Consider the following 14,437-nt stretch of genomic DNA (forward strand, 5'->3'; position numbering starts at 1 on the left):
TTTCACCTTGAGCTGTACGAGAGAACAGATCATTGTGACAAGCACGTAGTAGTTGTCGTTCAAATTTGGTTTTATCCTTGACAAGATTAAAACCATTTTGGAATTGAGTACCTGACCGCTTAACCTGGTTGTATGGTACAGCAAAAATTGTGCTTCCTCTTTGTTAGTATATATTAGCTTAAGTGTGTGGGTAATACCTGGACGTGGTTTCTCAATCCGATTCAATTTGAGATTCAATTTGAGATTGGAAGGTAATTTCTAACCGGCAACAAAATATTTTTAATTATGGATTCATCATGTAGAAATCCTTCAGAACCAGTTAAAGAGGTAGACTCTAATACACCATAAGGAATCACATTGGAAGAACAACGATCTCGTTCAAATAGTTCTTGCAAAACCTGGCTAGTGATTGAGGATGGGTTAGCAGACGAGTTGTTTTCTTCAAGGCTACTAATTTTTGCTTAAGTGAACCAATATCTCTTTTGAATATTATATTCTCTGCTTTGAGTTCACTCACTTGCTCAGAAACTTTTAATATTTCTGCTTCAAGTGTATTGAACTGCAAAGATTGCGAATCAGAAAGTGCTTTATTGGAGGCGAGGACTTCAGCTTTGAAGAACAAAATAATTTGCATTAAATCTTCATTAGAAGTAGTACTTGAAAATCTCGTACTAACACCAGAACGGACAGCAACTTTTTTTGAAGTTGCATTGGTTGCACCAGGAGAAGACATATTAGAAAAAGTACTCGGAGTTAAATTCATCAAAGTAAGCCACTAGAGGTTAGTCTCTAACAAGTGGAAGAAGAAACTAGCTAATGTTTTAAAGCGTATGCTGATAGTAGAAATATTATCAAAAACAAATTATAAAAAAGATAGTACGACTTAATATACGAAAAGACGTAATTATTAAACTACTTATACTTGCATATAACAAATTAACGAAGATTACCACGATGCACAATTGAACACAAAAATATACTTAATACTTAAAACAACAATTGTAAATAAATTATTTGTATATACCAATTGAAATTATTATAAGGACTGTAAGTAACAAAATCTATATTATATTTTATAATTATATATTACATAACTAATACTAATTAGTAGAGCTCGGATGTTTATGACCAAAATTTAATTAAAATATGCATTTAAAAATGTAAAAATATGCAATTATATGCCTTAAAATATATTAAATATACCAATTTTTCAATAACTATATGCAAAAAAAAAGAGGTTAATATTAATTCGAAAAAATTTTTATACCTTTTTAATGTAAATTAATTAAAATTATTTTATTACAAAACACACATATTTAATATGAAAAAAAAATTATAAATGTATTTTAAATATCAGGATTACACTGAATTACGATAATTTTGCTGATGTTTTCAAATTTGAACGACCTTCGACGATCTGACAGTATGTTTTTATAAGTTGAAAATGACCGCTCCACATCTACAGAGTTAATCGGTGCGTGCTTAAAATTAACGATGTCGTTAGTTTCTATAACTTCAGGTAGTCCTTCAAGTGATTCTGTTTCCCCATCTAATATCTTAGAAATTTTTGACAATACTTTATATCCAGAATTTTTTTCCAAAACATTTTGAAATTTTGTGTATATTGTTTTACCTTGAGAAGCTGATGCTGCAACTTCTAATTTTTCTGAAACGGTATTTATAATAGCAACCGATTTGGATAAAGTTTTCCCCTTTTCTTCTAAAGATGTTAGAGCTGAAAATAAGAATGAAAAATTTGATTTTATAAAAGCTAAATTGGCCTCAACTCTTCGTTCACTCATAACTTCTTGAGCTGTTTTTATAGACAAAGCATCATTTGGATCAAATTTGTCTATAATTTTTTTAATTGTTTCATATGAGTCACAGTAATAAATAGCCGCCGTCAACCATGTCCCCCAACGCGTTATAACTGGCTGTGGGGGCAAACTTAGCTCAGGTGCCTCATCTTTGAATATTTGTATTCTTGCTGGACATTTAAGGAAGACTTTTTTGACGGACGATATAAGTTTGTCAACTAACGGAAAATCACTACGGATTTGCTCAGCTACTCGATGTAAAGCATGAGCTAGGCAAGTTACATGAAGCATCTTAGGGAAAAATATTTGAATCGCTGATCCGGCTTTTACCATATATGGTGCGGCGTCGCTAACCAACAACAAAACATTATTGTGTTCTACTCCTTGAGGCCAAATTAAATTCATAGTTCTATCAAAAAGGTGAGCTATTGTTGTACTATTTGTTTTTTGAAGATGTTCACAATTAACAAGCATGACTTTACCAGGTTCTTCAAAATGAAGTACACCCACAATAACATTAGCCACATAGCGTCCGTCGACATCCGTGGTCTCGTCAATAGATACCCAAATTTTACGGTTAAAGACCTCGGCTTGTATTTTAGATAAAGTATTTTTATAAATACTGTCTACATAATTTTTCCTCAAGGTCGATTCGTTGGGAATATTTTTAAACGTATACTTTTCTAAGAACTTTTTAAATTTTAAATTATTTACCTTGTAGAGTGGAATATTAGCCGGAAGTAAAGCATCAGCAAGATCAGAGTTAAAATCACTTTTTTTGTTTGTATTTTCAGTTAATAACGATTGACTTGTACTCTGTTTGCGTCTTTTTCTTTGATTTACCGCATGCTCATGCTTTGCAGTCTTTAAATGTTGTGTAACTAAAAATCGTTTAGTTGCAGATACTTTAACTTCACAAAATTTGCAGAACAATATTTTACCATCAGAACTAAATATATTTTCACCAAACTCTTTTAAAAAACCACTGAGCAAATTTTTCGGCATTTTGATAATATATATTTTAAAAAAACGTGAATTTTTAGACAAATTGTTTAAACGCAGCGTAACACCTACATACGAACAGTACCAAATAAACTAAACTTGTAACACTACACAATGAATATTAAAATGTTAACAAAAATAATAATTGATATACAGTATTGATTGGGACCAACGGTATTCCGGAAAACCAATCATGTGCTTACATATTTTATAAAGGAAAACACGTACAGATGATGTAAAATGAAGAAATTTAATAAAGATAACCCAATTCTGAGAAAAATGAAGCGCGCATGTGTCTAGACGGCGTTCTGGATAATTGGCGTCCGGTTAATCGGCGTTTTACTGTATATATATTATTAATATCGATTATCGAATTTATAAATATCTAAATTCTAAAAGTAATTTTACTTATTGTACATAGCATTCTACGGATCTTCATCAAAAACAAATTTTTAATATTTTGAATGCAAATTATAAAATATATGCTACTATTTCTAGAAATAATTAATATATGCATTTATATGCTCAAAAACGTCAAATATGCAAAAATATGCTAAATAAGTTTACGTAATTGTAATCTAGGCTTCATGAATCAAATTTATATCATACTTGGGTTTAATTCATATTACGCGAAAAAAATATGCAAAGTCATAAACATCCGAGCTCTACTAATTACTGTAAATAATTAGTAAATATGTAATATGTATGTGATTTGTTATTGTAGCACCCCCAAGATTTGAACTCTAGTTACGCCACTGTACGTCATCATCTAATTTACATGAAATTATTGCTTCTGATCCCATCTTATCAGAGAAGCTAATAGATGGAAGGCCTCAGAACTGAGACAATGTTTACTTTATACAGGATTAGTAGTGTTTCAAAATATTCTTAAACAAGAGATATATGAAATTTTTTTGTCGTTATCTATTGCTATTAGAATTCTTTTAAAAGAAATGTAAGTGATGAATATTTAAATTATACAAGACAACTACTTATTCATATCTACTAGAGCATTTCAGGAACTGATGATAGCAATCAAGTTAACACAGTTAATAGAAAAAAAATTCCAACAATAATATTTTCCCCTGAACAAGCGCTATATTAGGAAAAAAAATCACATTACTGATACTACAGAAAGTAGTACATTCCATCTACATCCGTTTTCATGAACGTATTTTAAGTTTTTTAAATTACCATAATTTGCTGCTGCTTCTGCTGTCGATACATTCCACGGACATCCGTTTTTATGAGCGTATATTAAGCAGTCTAAATGACCGCCTTTCGCTGCGGCTTTAGTCGTTTCTACATCCCATTTGCATCCTTTTTCGTGAGCATATATTAAACAGTCTAAATATCCGCCTTCTGCAGCAGTTTTAGTCGTACCATTGTCCCATTTGCATCCGTTTTCATGTGCGTATTGTAAACATTTTATATGTCCATTTGATGCAGCAGCCTTAGTAGTTTCTTTATCCCATTTACAGCCATTTTTATGAGCATATTTTAAACACTTTAAATTCCCACTTGCAGCAGCAGCCATTGTGGTTTTACTATCCCATTTACCTCCATTTTCATAGACGTATTTTAAACACTTTAAATTCCCACTTGCAGCAGCTTTCTCTGTTGTATTTTTATCCCATTCACATCCACTCTCGTAAGCTAGTTTTAATGTTTCTATGTCACCAATTGAAGCCGCTTTACTTGTCGTACCCTTTTCAAATGGACAAATTTTTTTGTCTTCTGTATATTTTTTTACAATCCCTATACAATTACAATAATGAATTATTCTTTGATTTTTAAAATTTTATTTAAATTACAAAATAATATCTAATTATGATAGTTGACAGTTTAATATAAAATATTATTTTTAGCTTCGATGCGAACCTGAGAAGGTATTAATTTTACTATGATGTGTTTTTTTTTTTTTTTATGCCTGTTGCCACTTTTTCTCAGCTCTCACTGGACCGATTTCTTTCAAAAATACGTCAAAAGATCACAAATCGTATCTAGTTGGAGACATTACCCTTAAAAATTTAAAAAATTTCCCTCGTTCTCCGTAAATAGGGGAAACCTTCAAAAAAATTACAAATTTAAAAATCGGTAAATTTTGTCATTTTTTTTTCTTAAAACTTCCATAACTTTTTAAAAAATCAACAAATCAACATAATTTTTTTTTATACTAAAACCTTAGATATTTTCCTTTCATTTGATATCGTTTTTTTGAAAATCTATTACTTAACCTGCTCATTGGGGGGGGATTTAAAATAACAACTTTTTTACAAAAATTAACTTTTTCAACTTAATTTTTGAACATTTTCCCGGAAATACTACGTCCTTTAAACATATATCAAATTAAAGATTATTTTATGTGCTATAAAATGAAAAAAAAAATTTGTCCCGACACTTTATCTCTACATTTAAACGGCTGCCATAGTTAAAAAACACTATTTTTTGTTACTTAAAAATGCTATAACTTTTTGAAAAATATATATATCAGCACAAATTTTTTTTTTCTAAATACATTATAAGTACATCTTTCATTTGAAATAATTTTTATTATAATTTGACAAATTCCCCATATATAGGGGGCGTTCAAAACTTGAAATATTGTAAAAAACATAGATCTTTTTCAACTGAATTTTTGAAAATGTTCCGGAAATACTGCGTCCTTTAAACATATATCAAATCAAAGGTTATGTTATATACTATCAAATGAAAAAAAAAAAATTTGTCCCGACATCTTATCTTCTATGTGTAAATGGCTGTCGAAAATTAAAAAAAAATGTAATGTTTGCGATAAAAATCATCTTTTATCAGGATGTTTTTTGTACTTAAAACTGCCATAACTTTTTCAAAAATGAACAAATAAAAATAATATTTTTTTGTATTGAAACCTTAGATATTTCCCTTTCATTTGATATAATTTTTTTTGAAAATCTAACACTTATTCTGCTCACTGGGAGGATTTAAAATAGTAACTTTTTTACAAAAAATAACTTTTTCAACTTAATTTTTGAAAATGTTCCGGAAATACTGCGTTCTTTAAACATATATCAAATTAAAGCTTATTTCATGTACTATAAAATAAAATAAAAAATTCGTCCCGACGACCTATCTTCTATGCGCAAAAGGTTACCGTATTCAAAAATATGCTATTTTAACAAATTTTTTTTTTTTTAATTAAACACTATCTACAGATTGGCATCGAAGCGTTTTTTATGATAGTGATTTTAATCACTGTCAGATCTATACTGGACTCAACTATGCCACCACCCCACTTTGCTAAAGGTTTTTAAATTATTTTTACAATATCGAATTACTGTTTTTTTTTTCATAATAAAATATATATAGGGATTTTTTTTATATTATTTACTTAATTTATCTTACAATAATAATTATGTTAAAAAAATTCTTTAATTTTTTTTTAATTCCCTATAATTTCTTGATTATTAAGTGGCGGCACCCCATTTTTTTTGTTTTTTTTATTTTACAACATTTAATCTATGACTTGAGATCTATAATTATCTCTACTGATGCTTTATAATTTTTTAGTAGATTTAATGTAAAACTAGTGAATTTATTAGTTTAACAATAAATCTACGAATTCAATCCAAATCGGTTATTAGAAATTTAATGAATTTTTAATGAACAATCACGAACCTAGGTTTATCTTATTATAATGTAAAAAAGTTTATATTAGTAAATAAGAATTTAACAAGTATATTTAAATATTTTGTAACAGAAATTTACCTAACTTATTTAGAATCATTTCTTATATGAATAACGAACTATATAAGTTCATGATTTTACAATAAAAAAGGCAATTGTTGTATGTGTTTGCTAATTTGTTATATATTTTTTTAGGGAATGGTGATGGTAATCGAATACATTTTAAAGAGATTTAAACTCTTAAAAATACCAAAACATTAAATATATGATAAAATTAATTTCTCCTAATCAAATTGGTTATATTAAGTTATCGATGATGTTAATCTTTTCTCATATTGAATAATTTATGTGTTCATTATAGTATATTGAGCTTTCTGAAACATTTTCAGATATGAAAAGATCATGAATATATTAACAGTTTAGGATTCTGGTATCATTATTTACTGATTTTAACATATACTCATATTCATCCCTTATAAATTAAAGGATATCAACTTTATATTTTTAAGTAGCAACATACATATTTAATAAGCTTATAAAATAAAAAATGATATAGTAAAGAAAATTACCGTTTGGTAACAAACTCTGGACTAGTACTTTAAGAGATATTAATATTTTAGTACATTGGCGGGAGGAAAGGTGCGGTTGGAAAATATTTAATGATTAATATTGTAATACCCAGAAATTTATTTCAGTGTATATTTTAGAATTGTAATAATTTCTAAAATAATGAGATAAAAGTTGACTCCTTTATAAGGTATAAACCTTATTGGGTCTACCCCAATATAAACTGTAGGTTATTCAAGTCACGAGAGAGAATTGCCCTGTAGTTGTCCCAGTTTGTTATATAAGGTATAAAGGATGAACTCATTAATAGTAAGTAATAACTGATAAATTGAGATATATATGAGACTAAAATATGCCAAAAATAATTTTGATTTCAAAGAAATTGAGTGGCTAACATTAAAAGTATTATATTATATAATAGATTACGTATACAAGAAAATAGCATACAATTTAATATCAATTAAATGTATAAGTATAAGCTATAAATTAAATTATTTATTTTTTAAAAATATAATTAATAAAAATCATTTTTTGTTTTTGGAAGTTGGGAAATATTATAATTAAATCTAAGAAAAAGTGCCACTAAAAATAGTGAAAGTTTTGACAAATTAAAATAGACATAAATACTAACTCTACACCACAGTATTTAAGAAAAATTCCTCAAATTTTAGCAAACTATGAATATTTTATGTAAATTTATGAGATAAATTCATGTAGCATTAGTATAGTTATTATGTCTCGCCAGTTTTTAAATTTATAAATTTAATTAGTAATAATCAGTTATAAATTCTTCTATTTCCTGAACTTTACATATTACAGAGGGTGATAGCCCCCTTTTCACATTCTAGAGAGTCAAAGATCGTTCTTGACTAGACCAATGATGGACGGGATAGGTTTAATAACAGGCTTGTACCAGAGAACAGTCCCCACTAATGATAAAAACACAATAACAGTTGTTTGATGATAGTAAATTTTTGGTTTCAGTGTTAAAATTTATTTTTACTTTATTATAATATTAAAACAAAAAATTTTCATTTATACTTTACTGCCATATGTTGAAAATACATTATTCAAAAGAAAAATATCTATCAATACTAATATTTCTCCTGTTGACAAAAATTTTAAAATATAGTATGCTTTAGAAAACATGTATTTAACACATATATCAGACAACGCATTTAGGTAAACGTTAAAATTTTAATAACGAGCTGAAACAATCATTTATAATTTTTTTTTAATTTCAAATAAATTAGGAAAAAAATGTAATTGTAAAATTTTGTCTGAGTTTAAAATATAAAAATTTAAATTTTATTAAAATTATTGGTTAAATTTAATTAAAGCAGATATGGCATAAGAATAAATCACATTTGAGTAGAATTTTTATTTACATAAAATATTGTAGTAATTTTAGTGGCTTTCTGAGTTAAACATTTTTTAGTTTTAAATTTAATTATGCTATAATAATTTTCATGTTAATTTTTTTATTTTTAAACACTATAAAAAATGTATTTTTGTTTAGTTCAAAGAAACACGGAATGAATTTAAAAATATTTTTAATACTTTTATCAAAATAAAACAACGAAAAAGTAGGAGACAATTTTTTTTCAACCTATACTAGATAGTCCACGTGTCATTGCTTTGTTTTTATTTGGCCACTAAACTGATGAAAATTGAAATTTGTTTTAATTTTAAGTAATACTATTTTATACTCATTTTTTTATAACTTTAAGAAACGGATTCGAAAATCCCCATATACTAGTTAAATATTATTGATATGCACGTTAATTTTCTACACGTGTAGTATAAAATTGACATAAATATTTGAATATTCCAACATACATTGTCATATCTTATCAAAATTATCCCTTAAAATGCAATTTTAGTTTTGCCGTTACTCATTTGCATTTGTTTTCATGAAAAGTACTATTTATATACATCTTTTATACTTTTTTTTTAAATTAGACCATTTCCTTTTATACAAGGGGGGGTTCAAAACTAAATAATGCATATAGAAAGTAGAACTTTTTCAACTTAACTTTTGAAAGTGTTCCGGAAAGTCTGACACTTTTATATAAATATATCTTAAATTAAAGCTTATATAACATACTATATTATGAAAAAAACAAAATTTCGGGCTCTATGAGCTTTTATTTAAGATATATATAAAANTATAACATACTATATTATGAAAAAAACAAAATTTCGGGCTCTATGAGCTTTTATTTAAGATATATATAAAAGTGTCAGAGTTTCTGGAACACTTTCAAAAGTTAAGTTAATTTTTTATGAAAAAGGTAATTTATAATAAAATAAAGCTTATTGTATAAATATAATTATAAAAAAAAAAAACGATACCCGATCTCGGAAGGGACCCATCCGATGGTCTGGATGCTTTGCCGTTCACTGTTAACGGCACTACTCCATGACACGGTACCGTGTTTCCCTCAGCCGCACATCACGTTATCAACCTACATGAAAGTGTATCGGGATCTGAATCATAAGTGCACGGTGGCCTAGTGGTAAGATTTGTCTATACGACGCCTTGGGTCGCGGGTTCTAATCCAATAATTGGGTAGTTCAGACAGTTTGAGTAATTTGCATATAGAGTCTATATTGATAATGTTATTTTCCTGGTTGTCGTTAATTGCATTAATTAATGAATAAATTCCACATAATCCATCAGACGGAACTGATTCACCAGGTGTATATCGTGAGAATATTTCAAGAAACGCTGTATTTATGTCTTTATCAGTTTTTTTATTTTTTATGCTTCCTATTCTTTTGAACTTAGTCTGAATGTTTGATATAATTTTTTCTGATCTCGGTGAAATATTAGGATAACAAATGAGTATTTCAATTGCCTCATTATTGAATAAGTCAAATATAACCTTTTTGATTATATCCCAATGAAGTTGATTGTTTGTTAAGTCTTTAGCAGAAAAAGCAATAAATTGAAAATTTTCTTCTATTGCTATATTTTTTAAATTATATAGACTATCGAATAAGTCTAAATAAGATACAGGTGAATCATGAAATTCTTTAATAATTAGATAATGAACAATAACTTTGTTACTAACTATAGTGCTTACTTGGCCTAAATGTAATTCTGTATCTTTAAGTATATGTGTTAAAATTCCATAATTTTGTATTATGGATTTAGAAATGTCTGAAGTGTGATTTAAGTCAATAGATGTACATTGGACTATTGAATATTTTTCAGGGACTTCTATTAGATCTATATGTGTTTCAAATATATTTTTTGAATGTGATGGTATTGTATCCTTATTTATGTCAACATTTTTAATTACTTGTGGAAATTTACTATTCATTAAATTTGTTTTAATTTTATTATTTAAAATGAGTGTTTTTTTTGAGTAATCTATTTTAGCATCATTATTACACAAAAAGTCATTGCCTAGAATAATGGTGCTGCTTAGATTGTCTATCACACAAGCTGTGAATTTGAATAATTTTTGTTCTATTTCTAGTTCAACTACTATGGTTCCTAAAAGATTGAGAGGTGAATTATCAGGACCAGATAATTTGTATTTATGTGTTCTATTAATTTTTGTATTATCCACCAAATCTCTTCTGATGGCATTTACATTGGCACCGCTGTCTACAGTGACTTCTATGAATTCGTTATGTAGTTTACCTAATATGTGTAGAGCATTGGCTTTTCTGTCATGATTTACTATTATGAGTACTGTATCTGATTCGTTTGAATTTGTTGTTGTTGGAGAGTAAGGTGAATGCAAGTCTCCAATTGAAGCATTTAACCTAAAAGGGGGTTTTTTGTATTTGAATCATTTTTATTATTTTTTAAGTAACATGCGTCTTCTGTATGATATCTTTTGTTACAGAATGTGCATATTAGTTTCCACTTACAATCATTTGATTCGTGATTGTTTCTATTGCAATGAATACATGCGGTTTTGGAATAATAAGAATTTTGTTGATTATTTTTGTTGTTATAATTCTATCTGTTATTATATCTATTGTTCTCTCTATTATTGTTATTATATATTTTGGCATTTTGATAGTTATTATTACTATAAGGTTTGTTGTTATACAATCCATTGTTTCTATAACTGTTGTTTCTTGTGTTAGGATTATTGTTATGTATTCTGTTATTATCATAATTATTATTTCTATAATAATTATAATTGCGTTCTCTGTAATCATTACTATTATTATTATTAAGCCCTTTTCTGTTGATATAATTTGTTTTGAAATTTTCATTTTTCGAGTTTTGTTGTGTAGATTGATTTCCAAAAATTGTGCATTTGGATAACATGTCTTCAATTCTTGAAATCTGTGATGCAAGAACATCTATGCGATTTTGATTATCACTGTTATTGATATTGAATATATTTTCCCTAGCTATATTGTGTTTAATTTCATCTTGGAATTCCGTTTTACTACCATCTATCATGAACTCGATAGATTCATACTTACGAATATTTCGTTTTAATTCTGTGAGAGTATTATTATCTAATATACCTACATATCTTGCTATTCTAGGTTGTAATCCTTTCATTATAGTATGAACTAATTCGGTTTGAGACATTTTGGGGTCAATTTTCTTACAAAGGGCTTCTGCTTCGTTTATATAACTGGAAATTGATTCATCAGGTAGTTGTTTGCGTTTATTTAAAATGGTGCGTAACATATGAGTTTGAGCTGTAGGTTCAAATTCTAGTCTTAACGCCTTTTCAGTGTCATCCCATGAAGCGTTTATATTATCGTTTTCGAAGTTATCAAAGAATAGAAGGGCCGTTTCGGTTAAATATATGGCCAAAAACGNAAGGGCCGTTTCGGTTAGATATATGGCCAAGAATGATTTTTTTTGTTCATTCGACCACCCGTTGATTATACTTGCCCTGTTGTATTTGTTCAGGAATGCGTTCACACTCTCATGTAGTGCGCCCGAAAATTTTTCAGGTTTACAAAATGGTACTCGTTCGGTCATTTTGTCAGTTGTATTTGTGTGTGTAGAAGAGATTATTGATTTTTCAGTTTGTGTAATTTTATCACAATATTTAATTTTATCGAAATCAGTAGTTGTACCTTCTATATGTCGTAATAATCTATCCTTTAATTCAGGTAAGGACCCTGTGCTAATTAAGTTTAATTTGTCTAATTCTTGTCTTGCTGATTTTATAGAAATTTTCTTTATAAATTCAGGTTTGTCTTCTGCAAATTCAAGTTCATATAAATCTTTTTGGAGTATTTTACTTATTTGATCGCCAGTTAAATCTTTTTCCATTAAGATGATTAAACATACGAAGTAGGTAAAATATGAAGTGGCTCAATATATGTGAGTTCTAGAATTTGTACAAGTTTTAATATTATTTTGATTCCTGTTTGTGGAAATAAAAATCCTCTTATTGTTTTATTAAAAATATGATTTGTGCAATTTACTAATATATCTCTGTTTTTTATATTAGTTTGTTTAAATGCTTTGTTAATATTATGCCTTATTAAAGTTTTGTATTTGATAATAGAACTTATTTGAATTGCATAATCTACTTCTGTTATAAATGTTTTAATTATTTCTTTTAGTAATTGTCTAATAAGTATGATGTCAGGAATTGTGTTTGTAGAGTTTACATTCATTTGTATTGTCTTATTGATATGTTTTTTCCAATATTTGTACAAGTTCTAAGGCTAATTCTGTGACTGTTTCTGGATATAATACGCCCCTTATTATTCTTGATTCAAAGAAATTTAATAAAGCGTATACTAATCTCGGAGAATATTGAAAACTATCAACTGTTGCTTTCCAAACAAGATTCGCAAGTACTTGATTCAATGTGTTTCTATTTTCTATTCTAGAGTCCTTTGGGTATTCTAATAGCAATGATCTTAGCATATATTTTATTGTTTTTCTATATATATTAATTGGTGATTGATTCATTAATTTAAGTCGAACAGCCAAAAAAAAAATAATAATAATAATAATAAATAGAACTTTTAATTTTATTTTAAGCGGAGTTCTCTATGTTTAACAATCTGGTGTCTGATTGAAAATATGTCTTAGGAATTTTCTCGTAAATTTGCTCGATTGTATTATCATATAAGAATTTCAATGCAATAGTTAATTTGAGAATTATAGCTGATTCTAACAAAGGATAGGAATTAGGTGTTGTGTATATTTGAATAAATCTTTGAATAATGAGAAACTTGTTTATGTTGATTTTCATACGCAAAGTTGTTTCCCAAAGTGCATCTAAGATTATGTGATGCAACTGGAATTTATGTGTAATGATTTTGTTTGTGTAATTTGATATGATTCTGTTTAAAATATATTTTGTTATTTTGATAAATTCTACTTTAGTAGGAAAACTCATGTGTCTAGTTAATTTTGAAATTGAAAATGAAATTAGCACATTAAATATATGTATGTTTGGTGTTATTATTCCTGAGATATTCGTAATTCGGTATAACCTCGAGTATTTCGTTTATTTGATGATCTTGTAAATAACTTAATACTAATGAAATTTTGAGTAATAACGTTGTTTCTGTTATTGGAAATGTGTTATTATTGTTTATAAAGGCAAAAAGAAATCTTTGTATGGTTTGAGCTTTATATATATTAATATCGAGATGTAGAGTTACTTCCCAGAGAATATCAGTTATGATTTTAAATAGATGATATTTGCATTTAATGATATTATTACGATAATTATTAATTACTTCTTTAAATACAAACTTAACTACTGTAATTAATTCTTTCTTTGTTGGGTTGTTCATTAATATTGGACAATAATAAAAAATCTATAATCCTAACTGAAAAATAATGATATATTTGGTAGATTTTACCGAACAAAATTTAAAATATGTAATATGGCTGAGATTATAGTAATTTTAATAGCAGGTGTTTGTCGTGTTTCGAGCTGTGGTCAGGCGTCACTTGTAATAAACAAAAAGAAAAACGAGTGAGAAGGGGAATATGGTTTGTAATAAACAAAAAGAAAAAGTAAAAATGAAATATGCTTGTGGTAAACAAAAAGAAGGCGGAAAGGGGAATATGGTTGTAATAAACAAAAACAGAAACGAGAGTGTCGGTATGGGTATATAGTCTTGTAATAAATAAAATGGCTATAATAAGGTGGCGAAGGAATGTTGTTGAGTGTGTTTGGGGTTCGGGGTGTGAAAGAGAAGAAATGTAAAGAAATGTAACACAGGTGGCCAACAAGGAAATAATAATCGTAGCGGGCGTAATGTAAAAAGGATGGGTACCAATGGAAAGTAAAAGTGTCTATAGATACCCGGTAGTGACTACAATAAAGTAAAATAGAAAGGGATCTCGGGGTATGTATGCTTGTGTAAAGACGTCTAATGTATGAATAAGATGAAATTACAAAGAAGGGTCACTACCT

The 14,437-nt window shown here is 27.8% G+C and overlaps 1 protein-coding gene across 1 annotated transcript; it reads right to left on the reverse strand.

The window, feature by feature from the left end:
* Positions 1 to 1,203: 1,203 nt before the first annotated feature.
* Positions 1,204 to 9,560, reverse strand: LOC126899610 (uncharacterized). Its single transcript, XM_050674660.1, has 2 exons — positions 9,408 to 9,560; positions 1,204 to 4,577 (listed from the first exon to the last, which is right to left on the reverse strand). Exon 2 carries the CDS (start codon positions 2,820 to 2,822, stop codon positions 1,347 to 1,349), a length of 1,476 nt encoding a protein of 491 aa, XP_050530617.1. The 5' UTR covers positions 2,823 to 4,577; positions 9,408 to 9,560; the 3' UTR covers positions 1,204 to 1,346.
* Between the last annotated feature and the right edge of the window lie 4,877 nt (positions 9,561 to 14,437).

Source organism: Daktulosphaira vitifoliae, unplaced genomic scaffold, assembly GCF_025091365.1.
Source record: "Daktulosphaira vitifoliae isolate Bord-2020 unplaced genomic scaffold, ASM2509136v1 Scaffold_2, whole genome shotgun sequence".
Lineage (NCBI taxonomy): Eukaryota > Metazoa > Arthropoda > Insecta > Hemiptera > Phylloxeridae > Daktulosphaira > Daktulosphaira vitifoliae.

What these genes read in the sequence shown, in the direction of transcription:
- LOC126899610 (XM_050674660.1), bottom strand. Translation starts at nt 2,822, where the DNA reads ATGCCGAAAAATTTGCTCAGTGGTTTTTTAAAAGAGTTTGGTGAAAAT.